This window comes from Augochlora pura, chromosome 4 (assembly GCF_028453695.1).
Source record: "Augochlora pura isolate Apur16 chromosome 4, APUR_v2.2.1, whole genome shotgun sequence".
Classification (NCBI taxonomy): Eukaryota; Metazoa; Arthropoda; class Insecta; order Hymenoptera; family Halictidae; genus Augochlora; species Augochlora pura.
In genome coordinates this window covers 12,766,246-12,788,739 of record NC_135775.1, presented here as the reverse complement: position 1 = coordinate 12,788,739, position 22,494 = coordinate 12,766,246, and the positions used below count along the sequence as shown (strand labels likewise).

Here is a 22,494-nt window from a genome sequence, read left to right as displayed (position 1 = left end):
AATAATAAGGTTTCGTTAAATAAATATTACGCACTCCTGTTTTATATAGTGCTTCTTTGTACAATGTAACGAGTCTATCGATGGCCCCCTCTCGAATCTCCAATGATGGGAGATGTGGTAAAAAATCATTTCCTACGAAAAAACACATGAATACCCAATCATCGATAACTCGCTCAAAATCGTACTTAAATGGTAGATTAGGCATTTTCAATTCTCTCTCTAAGTATTCCCTAAGTACGTTTAAACGCACAAATATGAACAGGGTTTCAGAGTCGAAAGCAATCTCTTGATTTTTATCATTTGGTTTTGCACCCGTACATTCCTTCATATCATGACCAAGTTGACCGCATATCTCACACGGTCTCGGTTTATTTGGTTTGAACTCTTCACGAATAATTGTGAAATTCATTTCATGTGTTGCGAGTCCCAACATAATTAAATCAGCATCTGCTCCACACAAAACGTGTTGCGTATTCGGATCGTGATCAGGTTGTGCTATTATATAAAAAACCATTTAATATATATTATACACAACGATGAAAATATTATTTTTATATAATAACTTTGAAAACTAAATATATTTTTACCTCTCTGTTTACGTATAAAATCCATTATCTTATGTTCTCCTTCGCCTGGTACATTTGCATCACTTAAAATTACTTTTATCTTCCTCCAACCAGGGTCATTGTTTAGACGGTCATGAATATAATAATGTAAACATTGTGATAATCTTGCCATAAAGGGTGTACCCTATAATCAATGTGGTTATTCGAAAACTATTTTCTCAAACATCTTAATACAAAATAAACCAATTCTACTAACTGGTGTAATACAATTGCTGTCGAAATGATCTTCCTTTGCTTTTTCCGGTGGCAATACTGCACCTCTTGATTCCAATTCGGAACGTATCCTTTTAATTTCACTAATTTTCTCAACTGCCTCCTTCGATGCTCTAAATCTTCTTGATCTCTGTTGATTCATTTTAGCTCTAGGCGCCTATAAATATTATTTTAATGTACAACCATATTATTCATATAAAATTACTGGACGTAAAACTTACAACTCCATCAATAGCCATGTAAAGCAATTTTCGGGGTCTCACAATACGAAATAGACGATCAATGCATTCAAAAATAGCTTCCATCATTTCGTCTTCATTTTTTGGTGCTGGTCTGCAACAATGTTACTGATTATGTAAAACATTTTCAAGTATGTACAGCTTTACATTACCAAATAATTTAATGAATATTTACTTATCTTCTGGATGCGTACAAGGATGAATAATACCATTCATGTCAAGATATAGATTATCAAATTCTATACCATTTGGGTTTGGTTCCTCTGAATTTACACATCCCTACAAATCATTAGTGATCGTTAGTTACAACAATATTTAAAACATAGTATTTAAAAAGTCATAAATGTATATTTAAATATATCAGTGCTTATTTATTTTCAAGGACAGCACTAAATTATATAATAACAATTCTTTATATTATTACTACATTTTTATCACAATGCAGTAATGCAAATATAAATATCTATAAACGTATTCAAAAACATAAAAAATATATTACAAGCTGTTAAAGTTTTTACGTTATATAAAAAAAGGTCACGAACACTTTGTAAGAACCATAAAGTTTGCCTATACAACCGATATCTGTGTAATCAATTATTCATCGCCCAAACAATCTAACCTACCTTTTGTTCGGTGCATTGAACAATTACGGAAGGGTATTTTTTACTCAACCACCGAAAAAATGCTGGTACACCCATCTTTTACACCTCGCCGCTCTCTTTTAATACAGCTTACAGTCGTTCTATTAATTGCTTCCCAAAATATTTATTTGTAATTTAAGTGATCTCAAACTGTTTTCACCGTTTACTCACATCACGTATACGTCTACACAGAAACAACTGGAAACAACCACAAGCCTGCACCAGTGTGTAAGATTTGTAGAATTTCTACCTCAGCGCCGTCGACGATAGATAGACGAACCTCAGTGTGAGAACGTCACTCTATAGAATATTAATTACCGGTAGCTTTACTGCTTTGGTGGTTCAGTTAAAATCACAGTTCTCTACATTAGACCTGGTCTACAGCAACATAAACTTAGATTATTCCTACACATTTTTTATGCTTCCTAAGCTGGTGCACACATCCCTACCATTTTACTGCGCATAAAAATTCACACAAGTACTGTAGAAAGAGAACGAAAAACGATGGAGAGAAACAGAATAATACCCATCAGATTCTACACTTGTTGTGCACATGGATAAGAAACCTAGCTTGCTTTTACTTTGCCGCGCTTGCGGCCTCACTCCGCACATGTATTCGGTTGGCGCGCCATCCGAAAGACACGTCGTGAAATTCTTTAAATTATTCTTATGAAATTATTATCAAACGTACTCATTTTCCAACGTATTTGAAGTATCTGAAAAACTAATGACACTTAACATAACATTGATACAAGAAAAGGAAACTATGATAATATAATAGTACCACGAAGTTGACCAGAAATATTATTCAGGAATATTATCGAGGATTGCGTTATTTATTAAAGCATTAGTTATTTATTAAGCAAAACTTAATAAAACGGAGTAACGAAGTCTGGTTTCGTTCTAACCCCCTTACAAGTCTCTAGTCACAGCAACTTCCATGTAGTGAGACTCGGCAAATTGATGTAATTTTCGATTTCCAATCAATTATAGATCGGAAAAACTTCGATCATTCTGTAACTAATTCGAGATCGATAATTACATAGAGTTAATGGCTGTATATAGACGCAAAAATAGTCTTTACAAATACGTTTTTCAAAATCCTGTGAGATAACAGATTTTATTATTTGAATAATAATGCGTGGCTGGCCTCTCGCAAGTGCAGTAGAATGAGGCAAGCTACATCGTTAAACATCATGTGACTTGCTTCGCATGTAGTTGCGCTGTTTCATGCTCTCTTGCTCACTTGCTGTTTTCCCTCTATTTCTTTGGCTGTAAGGGCAGCACTGTCCCACCAGTAAATGTCAACTAATCAGAGCAAAGAATATTTTTATATTGCTCTCGCTAACGAATCGAACTGCGGCCTGCAGATGTAGAGGAGTAAGATCGTTTAATGTACCGTGCAAACTCTATCTAGTGCTGCCACCTTTAGATTTCGTATTGTTTCATGTATAGATACAAACGTATTAACACTTAAAATCTTTGAATAATAAATTATATAAATCATGATGATGTCAAATAAAAGTAAATATAGAATTATCAATCAATTTGAAAAAATATATTTTATGTCAATTTTTGTGAAAACAGTTTAAATATATGTAATAATAAATTGATAAGATTTACGTTATCTACTATAAGGATCACTCCCCCATTAATGTGCCGGTGTTCCATACATACATATTTGCATGTACACATGTAAGTAGCATGCGTGTATTCCAGTGTATTATTATACCGCACCCATAATTAGGAGTAAATTGACACGGTATGTTGGTTTTAAAAGAATAATTTACTTTTATCTATTTCAAAAAGAAACAGAATTATATTTACGTAAATACACCACTAATTTTCAAAACTGCCACCCTTACTCTTATCTGTATATTAATAACTAATTCTAAAAAGAAAATAATATTTAGTTTAGTATCTTATTTATATATTTAGTACCTTCTGTCATAGAAAATGAATATAAAGAATCTATCATACAAGAAATAGATAATAGCCATAATTTCGTGTAAAAGATTATAAAAAACTATGTTTCTTCCAGTGAGCTGTGCAATAAAATATTTTTAAAATGCAACAAAAAAATATTTTACATGGTCCACCTGATATTATTCCACAATTTAAAAATTTGTCTATTGGACAATTACTTTTAAAACAACTAAACATTCATAAACATTGGGTAGCACAAGTAAATAATTTAAATACTATCTCCACTGTTCATACAAATAAATTAATATTATTTTTATTTACTAATGGAAATGTTTTTAGATAGATGCTTGTACAGGACAAGAACAAACGTTTAAAGAAATTTTGGATGACAGTCAAAAGCTAGCAATTTCTCTTAAAAAAAGGGGATTAAAGAAACATGATTGTATCGCTATATGCAGTGAGAATAATACAGAATTTTGTATACCAATGTGTGCTGCATTTTATCTAGGTGTTACTGTTAGTCCATTGAATCCACTCTATTCAGAAAGGGAATTAACATATGCGTTAAACATTACAAAGCCAAAATACATTTTTGTATCAACGATTGGAGCAAGTAACATGCTTAAAATTCATCCTCAGTTATTCTGGTCACCTCAGCTAATAATGTTAAGAGAATCAGAAAATAATGAGTTTTCCAGTATGAAGAATTTGATGTTAGATGTAATTGTTGATAATACATTCAGTGCCTGTTCTGTGGATAATGATGATATAGCAGTCATCCCATATTCCAGTGGCACAACAGGTCTACCAAAAGGAGTAATGTTAACAAATAAAAATTTATTAGCGGTAATAAGGGGTCTTGCAGTTTCAACACCTGAGGTTTTGAATACTAACGTAACAACATTAGCCTTGTTACCATTTTTTCATGCATATTCTTTTTCTGTACTTCTTATGAGACTTGCTTTTGGAAATAAGAGTGTCATCGTACCACGTTTTGAAGAAAAAATGTTTCTACGAACTATAGAAAAGTATAGGATTGAATACATAACTCTTGTACCACCTCTTATGGTATTTCTGGCAAAGCACCCTATTGTAGATAAATACGATTTATCTAGTGTGAAAGATATTTGGTAAGCCAATATTTCTAACAATAAGTTCCACCATTAAATTTTAGTAAAAACTAATTACTTTTGTTTGATCAGGTGTGGTGCAGCACATTTGTCAGAAAATATTGCAAAAATAGTTTCAAAAAGATTGAATATGACAAATATTAAACAAGGATATGGATTAACAGAAACTACTCTGGCTGTACTTAGATCACCAAATAATAGTACAAAATATGGAAGCGTAGGCATTCTAGTCCCTGGAACTTCAGGTAATATAATTGATATGCTCTTTTCATGATATTGTTTTGATACTATTGTATTTCCATTCAGCAAAGGTAATAGCAATCAATGGAAATGAATCGAGTGAACCTCTAGGACCAAACGAGATTGGAGAATTATGTTTCAAGGGAGATCTAATAATGAAAGGATACTACAATGACAAGAAAGCTACAAAAACCACAATTGATAAAGATGGCTGGCTACATTCAGGAGATATAGGATACTATGATGAAGAGTATTATTTCTATATAGTAGACCGTTTAAAAGAACTTATTAAATACAAAGGATATCAAGTTCCACCAGCTGAATTAGAAGCATTATTATTAACATGTCCTGGAGTTAAAGATGCAGCAGTTATTGGATTACCACATGAAGAAGCAGGCGAATTACCAGCTGCTTTTATAGTTAGGCAAGATGGATTTGACATAACGACAGAAGATATTGTTAAATTTGTAAATGGTAAGTAATGAAGTTCAGAAAATTAATATTTTTATTAACTGTTAATAAAAATTGTTACAGATCGTGTATCGAGTCACAAACGACTTCGGGGTGGCATCAAATTTGTTGATAGTATACCTAAAACACCATCAGGAAAAATTCTACGCCGATCATTACGAGATACATTTAAATCAAAACTGTAAAATTTCGATATTTAGTAGAAACATTACAAGTTTAAAATTTTTTGTTATTTTATTTTTATATTCATTTTCAAACATTGAGACATGAAAGACTCCAATTTGTCTTTAAGTATGTAGAATTTAAAAAAACATTCTCTTCTAATCTCGTGTTTGAAATATTAAAAAAGGGGCATAAATGCATAAGATAAATCTTTTATAATTGATAACGGGCTATATAAATTACTGTATCAACTTTTGTTTTACTTTGTCTGGTATTTGATTTAAATACCATTGATGATTTTCACCAGGAGCAGTAGCTAATACTCCCTTTACATTTGCAAATGAAGTTTTTGCATTATATGAATAAAATTCTCCATAGAAATCAGTTAAAGTGCCACCGACGGCACTAAGAATAGCCTCAGGTGCACAAGTATCCCATCTTTTGCAACCTTTACTAGCAAATACATAAGCATGGGCTTTTCCCTCCAATAAAAGTATTACCTACGATAAAATAAACATATTAAATAACCACTCTGATGAATTTGAATCTATTATTTATAAGTATAATTACCTTATACCCTGCACCACCAACGCGTAAAATTTCATCAGGATGTAAAGCATCTATAGCTGCTTGAACATTATTATCTGAATGCGAACTAAAAAGATGTGTAATATTTGTTGATATTAAACATGACAAATTATAATGACAGTGAAATCAAAATTTACCGTGTAGTTGTAATTATTCTTTTTCCACCCACAGGTGTTATTGGTGAGAAGCCACCAAACCCTACACCACTTATGCCCCAAATAGTTCGTCCTAATATACCACTATCAGTATTTTTATAATATGGTTGATGTATTACTCCTCCAACAGCTTTTTGTCCAACTGCTACTCCTACTAAAACTGTAACATGTTCTACAAGTCCTTGTGTATATTCTGATGTTCCTAAAACATTATCTTCTTTTAACATATGTTTTACAAACCAAGGTATACGTACTTTTTTTTATGACAATTGAAATAAATATGTACCATCTAATGGATCTACCCAAACACATACATCTTTAGGATCAATATTTTCCAGATGTGCTGGTAACTTTAATTTTAATATTTCTTGATCTATCTCTGTCACCATCCAATCAGGTGGTACATCACAGTTTGTTGATTCTTCTTCGCCAATGATAGTAATATTTGGAAATTGAGAACTTAGCGAAGCAATAATGCACCGTTGAGCACAGCGATCAGCTTCAGTTTGTAAATCATTCTTGCCTTTTTCTACTATATTTAGACCTCCATGACTCATAACATCTCTTATAATTTTACCTGCTCTCACAGTAGCAGATATAGAAGATGCCACTATGCGTGATACTATGGATGCAGTCTGAGCCATATCTACAATGTAACTGTTAGTAGCGAGCAGATATTGACACCAATGTTTAAAGATCACAGAAACTGTACCTTGTGTGAATACTTTCAATTTGTTGCCTATATAATCATTCTGGTTCTAGGTACAAAAACATTGTAATAAAAAGACTTAAAATGTTACAATCATTTCTCAAGGCTGTGTTAAGTAATGCGTGCAAGAAAGTTGTACAAATTTGCAATATGCTTTTTAGTGCCTATAATATATAAATTCTCTCCAAGTTTTGTAATGTTTAAATTACTATTAAGGTCTGAAATTCTAGTTTGAATTAATTAATTTTTTAAATTTATAAATAAAGTGCAATTTAAAATGATTTTTAAAAAAAGGAAAAATCGTACCTCTAACAGTTACACATAAAAAATATAAGACAAATATTTAATTGATATAAATACGTTTAAATTTAATTGATATAAAACATTACGTTACATTTTTGTGATTGTAACATTAACGTTATCAATGTATTACTAAATATGTAGTAACAAAAGAATTGATTAATTTATATAATTATTCATGGAAGTAACATATTTTATATACAAACCATTTATGTATTAAAAATAGTTCAACAGAAATATGTACACAAAAAAGAGAAAATACTTCAAAGTCTATACATACACGGTAATGTAATCAACGGTCAACGTGTCAATAAGTATATAAAGTATACAAAGTATATGTGTTACATTGTTATGAGAAAGGAAATTGCATAGGTGAAGTATACACGTTCCGTGTCATTTGTTTGAATGTATTTTTTAGTCCATACGATCAATGGTCACATTTCTCCGTAATAGTAAAATATAAAGAAATAATATTTCAAGAACAATATTAATGTTTTATCCATATCTATTTATAATATTAATTCATTTTTTATCTTTAGCAGTAGCACAATTTCATATAAAACATGAATACATATGTAGAGTACATATTAACTGCAGTAATTTAAAAACAGCATCGACTAAGACAAATTTTTAAATAATATACATAGTGAAATACTTACTGAAAATGAATTCGTTCGACAATATCTGTAAAATTACTTGCTAACCTTAAATTTATTCATCGATCGTACTAACTATATACTAGTTAAACAAATTTATCGCAACGAGGATGATGCGGAAAAATTTGTTATTAATAAAACATGATTTCACATTACAATTACAAGGATTTAACAATGGTAGTTTTTTAAATTTGACAAGATTTATTTTAAAAACAAATTCAAAACAATTAGTACGTTATATGAATGTAAAAGTCTTATGCAAACAAAATACTCTCCTTAAACGACTTAAACATAATATTCCACTGCAGTATGCATCAGTGAATTCATTCACAAATTTAAAAGACAACTTATACATTGTGGATAAAATTGTAGCTAAAAAATTTGTCTCGTTAATTAAAGCTGATTTACAAAAGAATACATCACATGTGATAGAATTGAATCCTGGTTTTGGTCTTGTAACCGAGGAGTTGCTCAATATAGGTATCCCATTTGTTCATATCTATGAGAAGGAAAACTATTTTATGAGTATGTTAAAAGAATTGTGTAATAAATTTCCTAATAAATTGAGTGTGCAAAAAGCAAATCTTTATAATATATCAAAATCAATGCATATAAATAATATTCACAGTAATATTGACATTACATATAATCTATTGAAAAATGTAAAACATAAGAAATGGAATGAAAAAAGTTGTATGCAAGTAATTGGCGCAACAGGTAGAATAGGATTTCTAAGACATTTAATATTAAGTACAGTATTTCAAACATGTTTTATGGTATATGGACGACCAATATTTTATCTGGCTGTACCACCATTTATGTGGAATGTTAGTATAGACATTTATTAAAAATATTTCAAAATTATAATATTTCATTTACTTTGCGATGCATTATATTATATAGATATGATGTTTTTAACTATTAATGGTTAATTTTTAGAAATTCGCTGGTACAAAAATAAGATCTAATAGTGTTATGTTTCAAACAATATTTGATTATCATGTTTTTGGAGAAGTAAGTAGTAATGCATTTGTAACATATAACAAAAAATCTACACAGAAATTTTCACCTCTGAATGAAAACGACTGTAATAAAAATTTATCCAGTCTATATGTTGTTAAAATTGAACCGAAACGTGAAGTACCAATATTAGACTATGGGAAAAATGAGTTGTTCTACTTTTGGTATTTTATTCGACATCATTTATATCACCCAGCTGATCGAATAATACCTTCATTGGAGTAAGTAATTATGTGACTATAGTCGTAGTAAATATTAAGTACACATTAGATTATTAAATATATAACGAATTAATTCTTCCAGGAAATTGATACCAGGTTGTGGTATACGACTAATAGCTTTAAATATGAATGTGTTTACTCAGTACAAAGATTTGAGCATTAAACAAATGCAAGATCTTTATGTAGAATTTCGTTCATGGCCAGAATTTGAAAAAAGCATGTTTGTATCAAATGCAGCCGATGTCAAGTATATGTTGAATAATTATATAGTTAAAGAAGAAGAAAATCACAAATATGATAGTAGTGGTAATGCATTCTGAGATTGTGAAACAATAAACTTATTATTATTTATTAAAAATATACTAATATGTATTCTAATTATGTTACAAATATAATTTGCTATTAAACATCTAAAATAGTATTTTTATTTTTGTGGAATAATACATACAACTGTAGTTGAAAATAGTGATTGGCTAATGATTTAATGACTGGTGATACTCACCAGTGATTGGTTAATAATTTTATTTCTCTTATTTTGAATTATGGCTGACCTTGAAATCTCAGGGGCAGTCAGGTCATTCAATGAAAAGTATATAAATACATACACTATATATGTATGTACATACATAAGTGTAATATATAGTTCTCTGCATCTCCAGTAGATAGTCACATTCAATAATGTAAGTTGACATTCATATTAAATTATAGCTTACATAATCTGTTTTCAACAGAAATAAATATTTTTTGCAATTAAGTATTAGCACTTATTGCAAAATATTATTAAAAATTTAATATTTAAACAGTTAAATAGTACTATATTCATAAAATGAAGTGGACAATTTTTTGTGCTACATTGGTTATATGGAATCATATAATATCTGGTCAAGACATTGTATTTCCAAAAGATGATGATATATCTCCTATTAGTAGCAGTATAGGAATGGTAATTACCTAATGTTTGAACAATAATTTAATTACATTACATAATAAGAAATAATTAATACATTTCGTTTTTTTAGGTAACAGAACGAGTACCATTAATTGCAACAGGTCAATGTCCTGAAAATATGTATCTTTATCCTGGATATGGAAATAAAAGTGCATGGATATGTGATTGCAGACCTACATTTTTATATTTTCCTTTAAATGACAGTTGTCATGAAGCTTATAGACAAGGACCTTGTCCCCCTAAAAATTATGTAGTGTTGCCTAAAAATGAAGCAACACCACGATGTGTAAAAAATCCATGTTCTGAAGATGGTTTGGTACAGTACAATAATGAATGTTATCCTCTGAGAACTATAGGTGGTCCATGTGCTCCCAAAGGAGTATTGGGTATAAATGAAACTACTTTTGAAGTAGAATGTGTACCAGCAGATCTTGAACAATTTATAATAGTGGATCCACCTACAAGACGATGTCCTATAGGAACTCGTAGAAATAGTCTTGGAATGTGCAGAGATATATTGAAGTCTTAACGTACTATTTCTCGAATTGTCATTTACACAATACTTAGAATAAAAAGTATCTACACACATTTAAATTACTCATGTATTATTAGAATATGTTACATATATACTTACAAAATATATTTAAGTAATATTATTTTAACATAACGTATATTATATACATTTAATACATATATATTATATTATAATATATATACTTATAAAATATGTAATACTAACTTTCTCCATTAAAGATAACTATATTAATTGCAATACATAACTATGTTGTATTATGTCTTCCCTATTTTTATATACTGTATATACAAATGACAAACTATAATACAATAAAAATGCTTTACATGTAACACTTGATTAAGGTAAAGAATGTTAGTTAAAATAAAAATCACAAACCTTCTATTACTAGAGCATATATTACTAATTATAAAGCATATAAGTAACAATTTTATCCAGTCTTGATATGTGTAAAGTTTAAAAACTATATAACATATTACAATTTGAACAAAGAGAAACTTATTTTAAGATTCTACTCTTTAATCTCAAAAACTTGCGGTTTCATACTCTTTGATAGAAAATCGTTTGAAATCAATTTATATTGTATCAATTACATTAATTAGAAACTGCATGTTTGCAAAATTGATTTTTTAGTGTACAAACATTTTTTTCAGAGTTTCGATAATATAATTGAAACATTGGCATATTAAAAATTTTTACACAATATGTATATTCTCTTAATTCACTTCTTGTACTTCATTACTTCTAGCAGCTTCTATCAATCTTTGTCTTTCTCTGTACATAGAAACTTTCATATTTTCCAATTGATGATATCGTAACAATTTTAAAACTGCAAAAACTGACAAACCAACCCAAATAGATAAACTAGTCCATGTTCCAAACTGAGCAGCACCTAACTCTATGTGAAAACCAGATGTATCTATTCCATCAGCTTTATCAATGTCATTTCCAGCTGCCAATTCACACGATGGAAATCTTATTGTCATATTTTGACACCAAGTCATAAATCCAAGCGTGACAATAATCGCAGCAATTAAAGTTATTGCTGTTAACACTATTGAACTAACAACATCTATGAATGCTGATAAGAAAGAGCTATCTTCGCCATGATACATTAATACAGATAATCTGTAGATTTGTATAGCAGATGTTAAAAGCAACAACAAACCAACAAATATTGTATAATTACAATAAGCCTGCGAGGCCCAATTTACAACAAATTGTCCATCTGATTCTTGCCATGTTCCTGTCGAGAATAGTAGACAATGTCCCCTGAAAAAGAAAATTACAGTGACAACATGTCACACATAAAACTCATTATTAATTGTTAATTGGTTTACTTGACGCTGAAAATACCTAAATTCATCTTGATGTAAACCCATAGGAATAATAATGCAAAGTGACAAAATAAAGGCTACAATATATCCAGATATTTGGCTGAGCAACAAAATATTGGTTAGAGCCATTTTCTTAATCAGTAGAGATAATTGTTCGTCTGTAACACGTTTATAGAAAAAAATTTCGTTTTAATGAACTTCTAGGAAACTACTGAATAATTTCTATGACAGTGCGATCCAATCCAATATGTATACTATATATATGCATGTAAATACATGTACACATCACTTATTAAAAATCTAGTACGAATAAGGGCGCGATCAGTCTGGTAAACTTTGCAAAGAATCTCCTTCATTTACATGTCTCCTAAATAAATTTGAAATGATTGAACGCCAAATAATTGCGCAAGAACGGATACATTAAAACTTTAAATAAATATTAAAACGTTATTATCGGTTATGCATATAGAGAAAATATGAAAATCCCAAAATGATAAATTATTTTTACATAATGTACAGTAAGTATACAATAACTGCGCATATATGTTTACTCAAAAAACCATATGTAATGCAAAGAGTATCATAAAGTTGACATTGTGTAAACACTAAATTTTTCGTATTGACATGTAAATCGCATTGGAATAAGGAATACATTTAATATTTGTACAAATACATATGCAATAGGAATCATTTATACTTTTTTCATAGTTTCAAATATACGTATATAGGTACGTTACATATATACAATATGTACATATACGGAACAAATGATAAGGTATAATAAAAATTAATTGCAATCACACTATGTATATCGCAGCATTTCGTATAGTAAACTCCATAGTTAGAAGAATAGATTTTTATTAAATTGTAATAAAAATAATAACCTATGACATGGTATGATAAAAATAAATTCGTTTCAAGTTGTAAGTTAGAAGTCCCGCGCTGCTTTACTCATCAGAGAAACAGAATGAATAATTCTCAACGATAAACAGAAAAAAAATAGATTCATAAGCGAGTGTAGCGGAATTGCTGTATCACTCGTGATATAAATGGTATTGAAATGTTATTGAAATGTGATGAAACTGCATTAATATACAAATGTAAAGCGGCAATACATATTAGAAAATCCAAGTATCGGTACGCGTCTCTCTCGAAAGTCAGATGATTTTAGTCAATGAGTGTTTCGTTCACAGTGTTGTCCGATAGTCAGGCGCGATTGTACCTGCGCGTCAGCATGTGTATGTGTAAATGTTTGTAGTGTATCCGAAGGAAAACATTACGCAGCTAGAACCCCCGTTACATCCGAATTGTCGTATTATGTTTAAGGATCATTGCACCAAGTTGGACACCTGCTAGGAAGATGTAATTTATGTAGATAAATTGTTTTTTATGCACTGTGCCCGAATAATAGGCCTAACATAAGACGCATGACGGGAGATAGACCTTCAAAAATCCTGTCTTTCTTAGATTTGGACTGTCAAACATAAAAATAAAATGTCCTGGTTGGGATGTTTCCCCTGGTCACAGGGAATCAAAAAACGGGCCTGCAGATATCTTCTACAACGATATCTTGGTCAATTTTTTGAGGAGAAGTTGACATTGGATCAGCTCACTGTAGATCTTTATAATGGAACTGGTCGTGTAACCAATGTCAGCCTTGATGTGCAGGTATTGTCATTTTCTTTGTTTCATTCATCTTTCTTAGTCTTTGCTTAGTAATGACAGGTATGAGTCACCCTTCTTATTTAAAGGGATTCTCTTTTATTGAATATGAAACTCAAAGACAGAGTAACAAACAACTGTTACTTTCTCTTTAATAGGCACTTAACGAAATGGGAGAACAACAAAATCTCCCATTGGAATTCGTTGATGGTTTTATAGCAGAAATGTCCATCAGTATACCTTGGTCAGCTTTGTTAAGTGAAGCCACGTATGTGGAAGTAACCCGTCTCAGATTGACTGTGCAACCTAGACAGAGAACGCAAAGTGGGACATCAATGTTTGAGTCTATGTGGAGTTCTATGACATCTAGTATGCAGCTTGCACAAGAATGCTTACAAGAAGATGCTAGTAATGCTGGAAATACGCAGCCATTGGAAGGAATAGAACTATTTGCACAAACAATAGACTCAAGTATGGATTTGGATATAATATATAAAGTTTAAGAATAAATGTATCTTAATTCAAAACAATTTGATTTTAGTTTTATGCAGGGTGAAAGTGAGATTTATAGATACCATAATACGTTTGGAACATGTGCCACTAGATTCTTCCACTGGAGTTGCAATAGAAATGTGTATACAAAACCTAGAATATTCAGATGAAGCAGGCTTGGACCCAAGTAGTACATCATTAGATCCCAACCAGGCAACAAAAAGTTATATTGTGTCAGCGTTTACTACAAAACGCTTCTATCTGGAGGGTGTAACGTTTTATACAGATGAATTTCCATCTCGAGCAAGAACTTTTTCAAGAAGTTTAATAGCAACGAGTAGGGGTTCCACACCAGATCTTAAAGTAATATTTTTTCTTGAAATTTAGTTAAGAAACCAATAAAATTAGAAACCTAGAAAAAATTTTTTTGGAATATTTTTGCTACAGAATTCAGATGGTCAATTTTCTTCAGCACAAATATCTCCTGTTCAAAATACCCAAACTCCTCCAGAAGGAAATATTTTTAATAACTTAAATGGATCGAATCCTATAATGTTTGCTAAATTGGCAGGCAGCCAAGAAATAAGATTGATGTTCAAACAAGGAGAAGGTGTCTCAGGGCCAAAGGTAAAGTCAAATGATTGAAATTAAATAACAAATATCTTAATATGTTGTTACTACATTTTAATGAATGTCACACAAAGTAAAGGAAAATTAATTACTTTAGGTAGAATTGGAAGTAACTTTGGGATCCTTCACTTCATTTCTAAGCCCTCGGCAGGTGCATGTTTTATTGGAACTAGAACATGGATTAGCATCTCCAGACTTGGAAGACATTAGTAACGTTGTACCGAGAACATGCACTGAGAAACCAATGGCCGGTAGTGACTTTAATCGCGTAGAACGAGAACTTATTCATCAAATACGTCCAACACAAGGATTACGTACTGCGGTATAAATATATGATTAAATATTTAAAAATCTTCAATAAATGAATCATAAATATAAAATTGTAGGATCTGAGGCACACGCAGGGTTGGTCAACAGCATCTCTGGATGAGTCAGATAATGAAGATGAATTTTTACCAATGCAATTACCGGGATCTTCTTCAATGAGCGATTCTATTACAAGCAATAATACTAGTATGGATGGAAGTATGTCCACCAGTAAAAGTTCAGTTACAAATACATCAAAACAGCGCAAACACAGACACAGCGTAGACAATGGTTCCTCTGTTGATACGTTTCATTTTCGCGTGAGAGTATCTTCTATAGCTGTGATCTTGTTACACGAAGATATATTGACAACATGTGTGGATGGTGGTGGTCTAACATGCTCCAGTATACAGCAAATGAAAAATTCAGCAGATGAATTTTTTAAGCAACTAGGAATGTTTGCAGTTGGTGGATATGGAAATAAAGATTTTGACAAGGCATCTAAATTGCTTTTAGATGCTTGCCATTTGAGTCACATTAGGCATGTATAAATAATCTATGTATTATATTAAAACAATTTAAATTTTGTATTTAATCATTTTGGATTTATTACAGGTTGCTTGCTGCCCCTCTAGTAATGGAAGGGAGGGAAAAGACTATTACATTGTCTTCAGTAATATCTGGAACGTTGACTTTAGCCAGCTTAGAAATTGTAGAATGTTTAATCGATTCAAACAATTCCAATGTAAATGGAACACCGCAGGTGGAATATGTAGAATTACTTACTTTTGTAAAAAAGAATTTAACAAAACACGGTATTAGTAACAAAACAAATTTTAAAATGAAATTTAAGTATGTGGAAGATGCTCATGGTGCTCGACATGCCCAATTAATGAAATCCACGCATCCTTGTACAGAAACAGAGTAAGTTTATTAAGTAACAATCTATATTCATAAAATAAATTTAAGTTGCTGTAATTAAACCTGCACCAATGTATGTGTAGCATTGAACTGGGGCCATGCAACAGCGAAGTGGATATAACTATTGTAGATAGGATATGTGCTTTACTTAACCCACAACCAATATGCGTTTGTAATGCAGCATCTAAAAACAAAAATACCGTGAGTTTCATCATATTATTTCACAATAATGTATAATATTTCTTTTAGAACATCGTGCAACTCAAAATCAAGTGAAACATTCGCGAACGAACAATTCATTGTGCTATAAGATTACGGAGGAAATATTGCATTGTATTGTAATTTAAACTCTTATTATTAAGTAATATCTTTTTCAGACTCAACAAACTTTATTTTACCAAGATGTAGAACATTCAACGTTATCAAATTTTGCAGCTGTTATAAATGTATCTACAACACAGTGTACAATAAAATTAAGGTAATATGCAAATACAAAAGTGAAAGCATATGAGTATTTTTTACATATTACACATTTAAATGGTCAATAATTTAAAAATAGGTTTCCAATACCAGATTTAAGACCACTGCACGACATGAATCGAGCACCATGGTGGAAACGATCAGTAAGAATGGATTACATGGTTTTGAAATTAAAAGATGCGCAAATAAATTGTACCATGAAAAATCATCCTCAATCTGTGGTGAAGTACGAGGTTCAATTCCAGAAGATGCTTCTTTCATATGCGGAAACGGAGACGGACATTCTAATAAATATAGGCAAAGTAACTACTGACGAAAAAGACAATGTATCCTGTGAGCAAGTCAACGAAGGTTTCGACTGGGCCAGAGTGGTTATTACGATTTATCCGCAACGCTTGAGCAGCCAACTAGAGGACAGTTCCGATGGTGAAACGGATTCCAGCCTGGACGAAACTTTAAAGAAGACTCCTAAGCATCAACCATCGCCATTCAGTTCCAAACGGGTGATTCATGAATCCGATACACCCCATTCTAGACCACCTGGGCAGGATGACAGGGATGATACAGAACAAAGGTTGGTTTATTAGAATGTTTGACAACATTTAACTAATTTGGAAAAATATATAACATTCTACGAAATTTTTATATAGAAGAACATTGTCATGATTATAGTAATTTTAGATTTAAAAATGTTTTAATTTCATTAATAGAGAAGGAGAGGAATTAATTATACCAGGCAGTCGAGAAGAAATGCTAGAGTTTATGGACGAAGGCATTCGAGGTTCTAGGATTCAAGTGGAGATTAACTTTCCATGTGTCTCTGTACAAATACCATCTAAGCATCTTTATGAATTGTTGTTTAATAGATTAAATACTGACCTATTTTTATGGCAACCATCAGCACCGAAGCCGAAGTATAGTACGCACATGGAGAGTTATGTTGGACTTAATTTGGCATCTACTTTATTGCAAGAGTCAACTTATCCCAAGTAATGAGTTTTAACAAGAGTAAAATAGTCGTCTTCTGATAACCATATAATATGTTTGTGCATTTTAGATTCAGCACGTGTAAAAGTGGCATTCAATACAATTCCGACACGGAATCGGACTCAGATGGCATATTTCACTCTGCAGCTGATAAAAGTTATAGACAACATCAAAATAAGTCATCAAGAAATGGTCAGAGTAAATTAGCACTAATTTTGAGTATAGATCAAGGCCTCCTTTGTATGTTTGCCCCAGTTCGAGATTCGATGCGCAATGTTATACCCGGACAACAGGGGGAATTGATAATAAGATTGGAAGACGCGACGATATTTTCAGTACCTGCCTATAAAGGGAATTCAAATTTAGGTTACGTGTGTGCCATGATAAAAGAAGTGTCTTTGGATCATTATGGATTAATGACCACTCCATCAGAACCGCCTCCACTGAGACCTATTAACAGTGTTACTCCGCGACATTGTCAAAAGGTTATATATAAAACCGAACCAGATGCGAATGTAATAGGAACAAGCAACAATGATAAAGATATGGTGATGCTTGCTATTCGAATACAAACGGCTCATCAGACTCATCGTATAAAAGTTTGTTTTTTAAATGTAACCAATTATTATAATTAGTGCAATTATTTGTATATTCATGTTTCTTTTTATAGACTTTCAGAGTAGCAATAGGCATATCAAATGCAACGCTCAGACATAGAGTATGCACTAGTACTACATCATGGTTTTCGCAACTGAAAGATTGCTTGGATGTAGCTGATCATCCAGTCGCTGGATATTGTCCTCCTGGGATATTAACAGAGCTGCATTTACATCTTTGGAACTGTGCAATTGATTATAGGTTCTTATTCCGATAAATTCAAAGGACATTTATAATGAACAGCTAATGGAACGCTTTTTTTTTTAAATTTTAGGCCATTATATTTGCCACTTAGAGCAATGGTGACTCTCGGCAATTTCAGCGTTTCTAGTAATATAGCTGCACAGACAAACACTTCAACATTACATTTTATAGCAGAAGATATTGCTTTATTTATCTCCAATAAGTTGGGGAAAATAGTTAACATAAAGCGGGATTATGTTTGCGTCATGGATGTAGGCTTGTTTGAACTATCTTTGAGATTAAATGAAAAAATGTGTGGTGGAGGGCCCAGAATAGATCTGAGAGCTAGCAACAATGTTCTTCATATACGAACGTGTTCGGATTCCGGTCGTGCTCTTATTCAACTATTAAAATACTTTGCCAGCGATGGAGACTTGACATCGAATACAGAAAGCATGGAAAGTATCACAGTGCCAAGTTCTGGAGATGAGGAGAGTCTTCTCGGGGACGAAAGTATCAATATGTTAACTAAAAGTCAAGAAGAACGTATAAATAGTTTAATGGAGGAAGCGATGGAAGAGACCGTGAAAGGTAATACAATGCAACATTTTTAACTCATAATTCTTTTAACTCATCAACATAATTTAATTCATTTATAAGTAACGGTATTGTTACCATTTAGGAAAAGATGCAAATGTGGGTGATAACACAATGATAGCCGAAAATCGTGTAGAAGTGTTCTTTTTTCCCGACGAACCCCAAGCATCATCACAAGCAGTACCTGAAATGTGTAAAGGCCCTGAGCAATGTGCCAAATCAGAATGTAATATGGAGGCTGATGACTCTAATGAGGACTTTTGTATATTAGGAGAAGAGGCTGGTACAGGAATCATGCCTAGGCACGGTGTACCAGAAGTTCGGTGGCTGTGTTTAGAATCTTTAAGGATAATAGACAACCACTTTTCAGTTCCGCTCGGTAAAACGGATTTACTGAAAGCGCCTAGACATTTTCCTGTTCCCATCTTAAGGTACACCCTCTGCGAAATGACACTGATTTGGCACATGTACGGAGGAAAGGATTTTGATATGTCGCCACCGATCAAGAAACAAGTTACTATTAATGATAATATAATTCGCCCGAACACAGGACCTCAAGAACGGTATGTATACATATCAACAAAAATCTTAAATATATCATGAAATTGTGATTATATATGCAGATCTCCTTGGTGCGATGGTGTCACTTTCAATAAATCCAATCCTAATGAGGTACATTTCGGTAGTGTGCCAAATTCACCGCGAGGAAAGGTTAAAGAAGTTACAGAATGGCAAGCATTAGGAGGCCCAGGTCGACAGCACGATGTCTTGATGGAACTCCAGTTGAATAAAGTACGATTTCAACATGAGGTCTATCCAGATAACACTGTTGAAGCAGCAAGACAGATATTGCTAATAAGTGATATAGAAATTCGGGACAGGCTGGCATCTTCGCAAATCAACAAATTCTTATACCAATATAGTAGTGAGTCAAAACCCAAACAGTCGCATGCGAACATGTTTGCCATGAAAGCTGTCCATGTCAGACCGGACCCAAGATTAAGTGCTCAAGAATGTTGTTTAAAACTTAGCCTACTGCCATTGCGTCTAAATATAGATCAAGACAGCCTATTGTTCTTGATAGAATTCTTCAACGAATTGAGTGGTGAATCGAAGCAGATAACTGAAAACTCTAATACGTCTAATAATCCTCAAACTCCTCCAATGTCCAAGCAAGGGTCACTAACTCACCATCCACCAGTCATGAGCGTGAACGACATTGCGCCTAATGCTCCATCACCAACGAATACATCAGAAAATGATACTCTAAATCCGAATCTGTTAATATTGTTGGAAGACGAGCTAATGATCAAAGAGAAGAAAACGAAAACGAAAGCAATGCAAGAAGTTCACGAAGATTGTCAACCGATATATTTTAGGTAACGATACTATGAAAGTAAGATTTATTTCATAACATATTAAAATATTGTCTTTTTTTACGCCAGGAGTGTAATATTTTCCCCCGAAGTCCTTGTTAGATTAGATTATCATGGGAAGCGTGTTGATCTCACTCACGGATCATTAGCGGGCCTCCTAATGGGACTGGCACAGTTGAACTGTTCTGAATTAAGACTGAAAAGATTGACACATCGACATGGACTTCTGGGATTCGATAAACTCATTACATTTTTACTCTCCGAGTGGTTGCAAGACATTAAAAAGAATCAACTCCCAAGTTTGCTTGGTGGTGTAGGTCCTATACACTCGCTGGTTCAATTATGTGAGTAAAAATATTATTTTAGATATTTTACTATATTCACTGTATAATATACTATATTAAATATTCAAATTGAATGCTCCTTTGGTATTATAGTTCAAGGGATAAGAGATCTCTTTTGGTTACCCATTGAACAGTACCAGAAAGATGGAAGAATCATTAGGGGCCTCCAACGAGGTGCAAACAGTTTTACCACGTCGACGACAATGGCAGCATTAGAATTAACTTCTAGATTAATACACGCTATACAAAGCACCGCTGAAACAGCTTACGACATGGTCAGTCCTGGGCCCAGTGTAAGGCGAAAACCTAAAGGACAGAAAGGACGTCGGAAGAGATATAGTCAACCATTGGACATTCGAGAAGGAATGAATAACGCCTATATGCTAGTAAAAGAGGTGAATCTTGAAAATTGTAAAATATTTATGGAACCCAAAATGCACTAAATACAATTTTTAATAGAGTGCCAAGATTTGCTGATATATAAAGGACTTTATTAAAAAATAATTTAACGTGAATCTATTACTCAGAATGCTGAATATACTTTTCCGCTGTATTTCACCATTATCTTCAACTGATTCTTAGTTTGCCTATTTATTCATCTATAAAAGCTTGCATTAAACTATATTATAGCACTGGTAACAAAATAAATTAAATGTTAATTCTATTCCTTGCGAGATAATTTGTTGTAGATCTTTATTGGTGTCCAATGCATATTCACGGTTGTAAAATCATCCAATTAATGTTCTAAACAGAATTAATATTTTGTCATGCTAATCACTAACATCAAAGGTATATTTTTTAGGGTTTGGGAGAAACAGCAAATCAGTTAGTCCGTGTAGCTAGCGAAGAACATGAGCAGAAGGGTGTTTCTGGCGCCGTTGGGGGTGTTTTACGACAAATACCATCAACAGTCGTGAAGCCAATTATTTTGGCCACCGAAGCCACAAGTAACGTTTTAGGTGGTATGCAGTCACAATTGGTGCCTGATGCGAGATGGGAAGCGGCTCAGAAATGGCGACAAGATTCGAACGAAGACAATTGATGTTTGTCGGTCTGTGTCTAGTACCCAAGCAGTCTTTCACGACCTCTAATATATTGAATCCATGACGCGAAATTACAAGGAAAGGCGAGTGAATCCTAGAAACAAACAACATACAATACGAGAAAGTCAATTGACACGATGACACGCGAATAAAATGCACCTTAGACCTAAACGCATAAATTTTATTATGAGATTTTTGCAAGATTATGCAAGTGAGCAATGCAACATTCGTGTAACTATCCTTTAGTTCCATTGTTTTTTACACGCGGCCACACACGCGCGCGCGCGCGCGCATACACACACAGAGACACACACGACTGTATGTATGTATACATATATATATATTCATATATACATATATATGTATGTATAGAAAACTCGATTTGTTATATTTATAGTTTATGAATAAAAATGTATACTATCGTGAAATGTTATTCTCGCAGCTTCTATGTATATTTGTTCCGACGATGCGTATGTTTTATACCAGTGATATGTATCTGAAGACTTTTGTTAATAAAATTATAAGGCTTATTATGATGTGCCATTTTCTATATAAAACTATAAATAATAGCATGTAATTATTAACACGTTCGTCGCCGCGTCACCCATATCTGGGTGACAGGTATGCTTCTGTGGGGGCCCCGTCACCCAAATATGGGTGATACTCTTCTCATTCAAGATTTTATTTATTCAATTTACGAA

At 32.5% G+C, this 22,494-nt stretch overlaps 7 protein-coding genes across 10 annotated transcripts in view; 4 read left to right on the top strand and 3 right to left on the bottom strand.

The window, feature by feature from the left end:
- Positions 1 to 2,262, bottom strand: part of Rat1 (5'-3' exoribonuclease 2 Rat1) — a 50,742-nt gene extending 48,480 nt beyond the window's left edge. The window contains exons 1-6 of the mRNA XM_078178735.1: positions 1,702 to 2,262; positions 1,254 to 1,357; positions 1,061 to 1,172; positions 823 to 996; positions 588 to 750; positions 35 to 495 (exon numbers count right to left, since the gene is read on the bottom strand). Coding sequence (XP_078034861.1) covers positions 35 to 495; positions 588 to 750; positions 823 to 996; positions 1,061 to 1,172; positions 1,254 to 1,357; positions 1,702 to 1,776 — 1,089 coding nt within the window. The 5' untranslated portion in view covers positions 1,777 to 2,262. The remainder of the gene's footprint in view (positions 1 to 34; positions 496 to 587; positions 751 to 822; positions 997 to 1,060; positions 1,173 to 1,253; positions 1,358 to 1,701) is intronic.
- An 890-nt stretch (positions 2,263 to 3,152) lies between these two features.
- LOC144468549 (luciferin 4-monooxygenase) lies at positions 3,153 to 5,718 on the top strand. Of its 2 annotated transcripts, none has more exons than XM_078178107.1 (6): positions 3,153 to 3,414; positions 3,761 to 3,904; positions 3,985 to 4,775; positions 4,848 to 5,020; positions 5,082 to 5,489; positions 5,550 to 5,718. In XM_078178107.1, the coding sequence occupies exons 2-6, from the start codon at positions 3,788 to 3,790 to the stop codon at positions 5,669 to 5,671; spliced, it is 1,611 nt and encodes a 536-aa protein (XP_078034233.1). In that variant the 5' UTR covers positions 3,153 to 3,414; positions 3,761 to 3,787; the 3' UTR covers positions 5,672 to 5,718. The 2 variants fall into 2 exon arrangements, with proteins under 2 accessions (XP_078034233.1, XP_078034232.1); XM_078178106.1 differs by having other exon boundaries at positions 3,153 to 3,481.
- On the bottom strand, positions 5,503 to 7,712 carry LOC144468552 (3'(2'),5'-bisphosphate nucleotidase 1). Its single transcript, XM_078178110.1, has 6 exons — positions 7,607 to 7,712; positions 7,104 to 7,149; positions 6,678 to 7,037; positions 6,374 to 6,593; positions 6,219 to 6,303; positions 5,503 to 6,148 (listed from the first exon to the last, which is right to left on the bottom strand). The coding sequence occupies exons 1-6, from the start codon at positions 7,607 to 7,609 to the stop codon at positions 5,888 to 5,890; spliced, it is 975 nt and encodes a 324-aa protein (XP_078034236.1). The 5' UTR covers positions 7,610 to 7,712; the 3' UTR covers positions 5,503 to 5,887.
- A 33-nt stretch (positions 7,713 to 7,745) lies between these two features.
- Mttfb2 (mitochondrial transcription factor B2) lies at positions 7,746 to 9,747 on the top strand. Of its 2 annotated transcripts, XM_078178109.1 has the most exons (4): positions 8,743 to 8,883; positions 8,996 to 9,070; positions 9,163 to 9,297; positions 9,380 to 9,747. In XM_078178109.1, the coding sequence occupies exons 2-4, from the start codon at positions 9,057 to 9,059 to the stop codon at positions 9,615 to 9,617; spliced, it is 387 nt and encodes a 128-aa protein (XP_078034235.1). In that variant the 5' UTR covers positions 8,743 to 8,883; positions 8,996 to 9,056; the 3' UTR covers positions 9,618 to 9,747. The 2 variants fall into 2 exon arrangements, with proteins under 2 accessions (XP_078034234.1, XP_078034235.1); XM_078178108.1 differs by having other exon boundaries at positions 7,746 to 8,883; positions 8,996 to 9,297.
- Positions 9,748 to 9,841: 94 nt separating this feature from the next.
- On the top strand, positions 9,842 to 11,019 carry LOC144468554 (uncharacterized). The gene is made up of 3 exons (XM_078178113.1): positions 9,842 to 9,977; positions 10,101 to 10,240; positions 10,317 to 11,019. Exons 2-3 carry the CDS (start codon positions 10,124 to 10,126, stop codon positions 10,773 to 10,775), a joined length of 576 nt encoding a protein of 191 aa, XP_078034239.1. The 5' UTR covers positions 9,842 to 9,977; positions 10,101 to 10,123; the 3' UTR covers positions 10,776 to 11,019.
- Positions 10,934 to 12,497, bottom strand: LOC144468553 (transmembrane protein 179). The gene is made up of 2 exons (XM_078178111.1): positions 12,135 to 12,497; positions 10,934 to 12,050 (listed from the first exon to the last, which is right to left on the bottom strand). The coding sequence occupies exons 1-2, from the start codon at positions 12,242 to 12,244 to the stop codon at positions 11,495 to 11,497; spliced, it is 666 nt and encodes a 221-aa protein (XP_078034237.1). The 5' UTR covers positions 12,245 to 12,497; the 3' UTR covers positions 10,934 to 11,494.
- A 459-nt stretch (positions 12,498 to 12,956) lies between these two features.
- Positions 12,957 to 22,468, top strand: Atg2 (Autophagy-related 2). 2 transcript variants are annotated; one of them, XM_078178593.1, is made up of 19 exons: positions 12,963 to 13,783; positions 13,936 to 14,248; positions 14,319 to 14,632; positions 14,717 to 14,896; positions 14,997 to 15,221; positions 15,286 to 15,746; positions 15,821 to 16,129; positions 16,210 to 16,327; positions 16,504 to 16,604; positions 16,686 to 17,180; positions 17,317 to 17,595; positions 17,664 to 18,192; positions 18,264 to 18,451; positions 18,525 to 19,024; positions 19,116 to 19,593; positions 19,654 to 20,409; positions 20,476 to 20,750; positions 20,844 to 21,145; positions 21,553 to 22,468. In XM_078178593.1, the coding sequence occupies exons 1-19, from the start codon at positions 13,610 to 13,612 to the stop codon at positions 21,790 to 21,792; spliced, it is 6,237 nt and encodes a 2,078-aa protein (XP_078034719.1). In that variant the 5' UTR covers positions 12,963 to 13,609; the 3' UTR covers positions 21,793 to 22,468. The 2 variants fall into 2 exon arrangements, with proteins under 2 accessions (XP_078034720.1, XP_078034719.1); XM_078178594.1 differs by lacking the exons at positions 20,844 to 21,145; positions 21,553 to 22,468 and having other exon boundaries at positions 12,957 to 13,783; positions 19,654 to 20,426; positions 20,499 to 20,557.
- Positions 22,469 to 22,494: the final 26 nt, after the last annotated feature.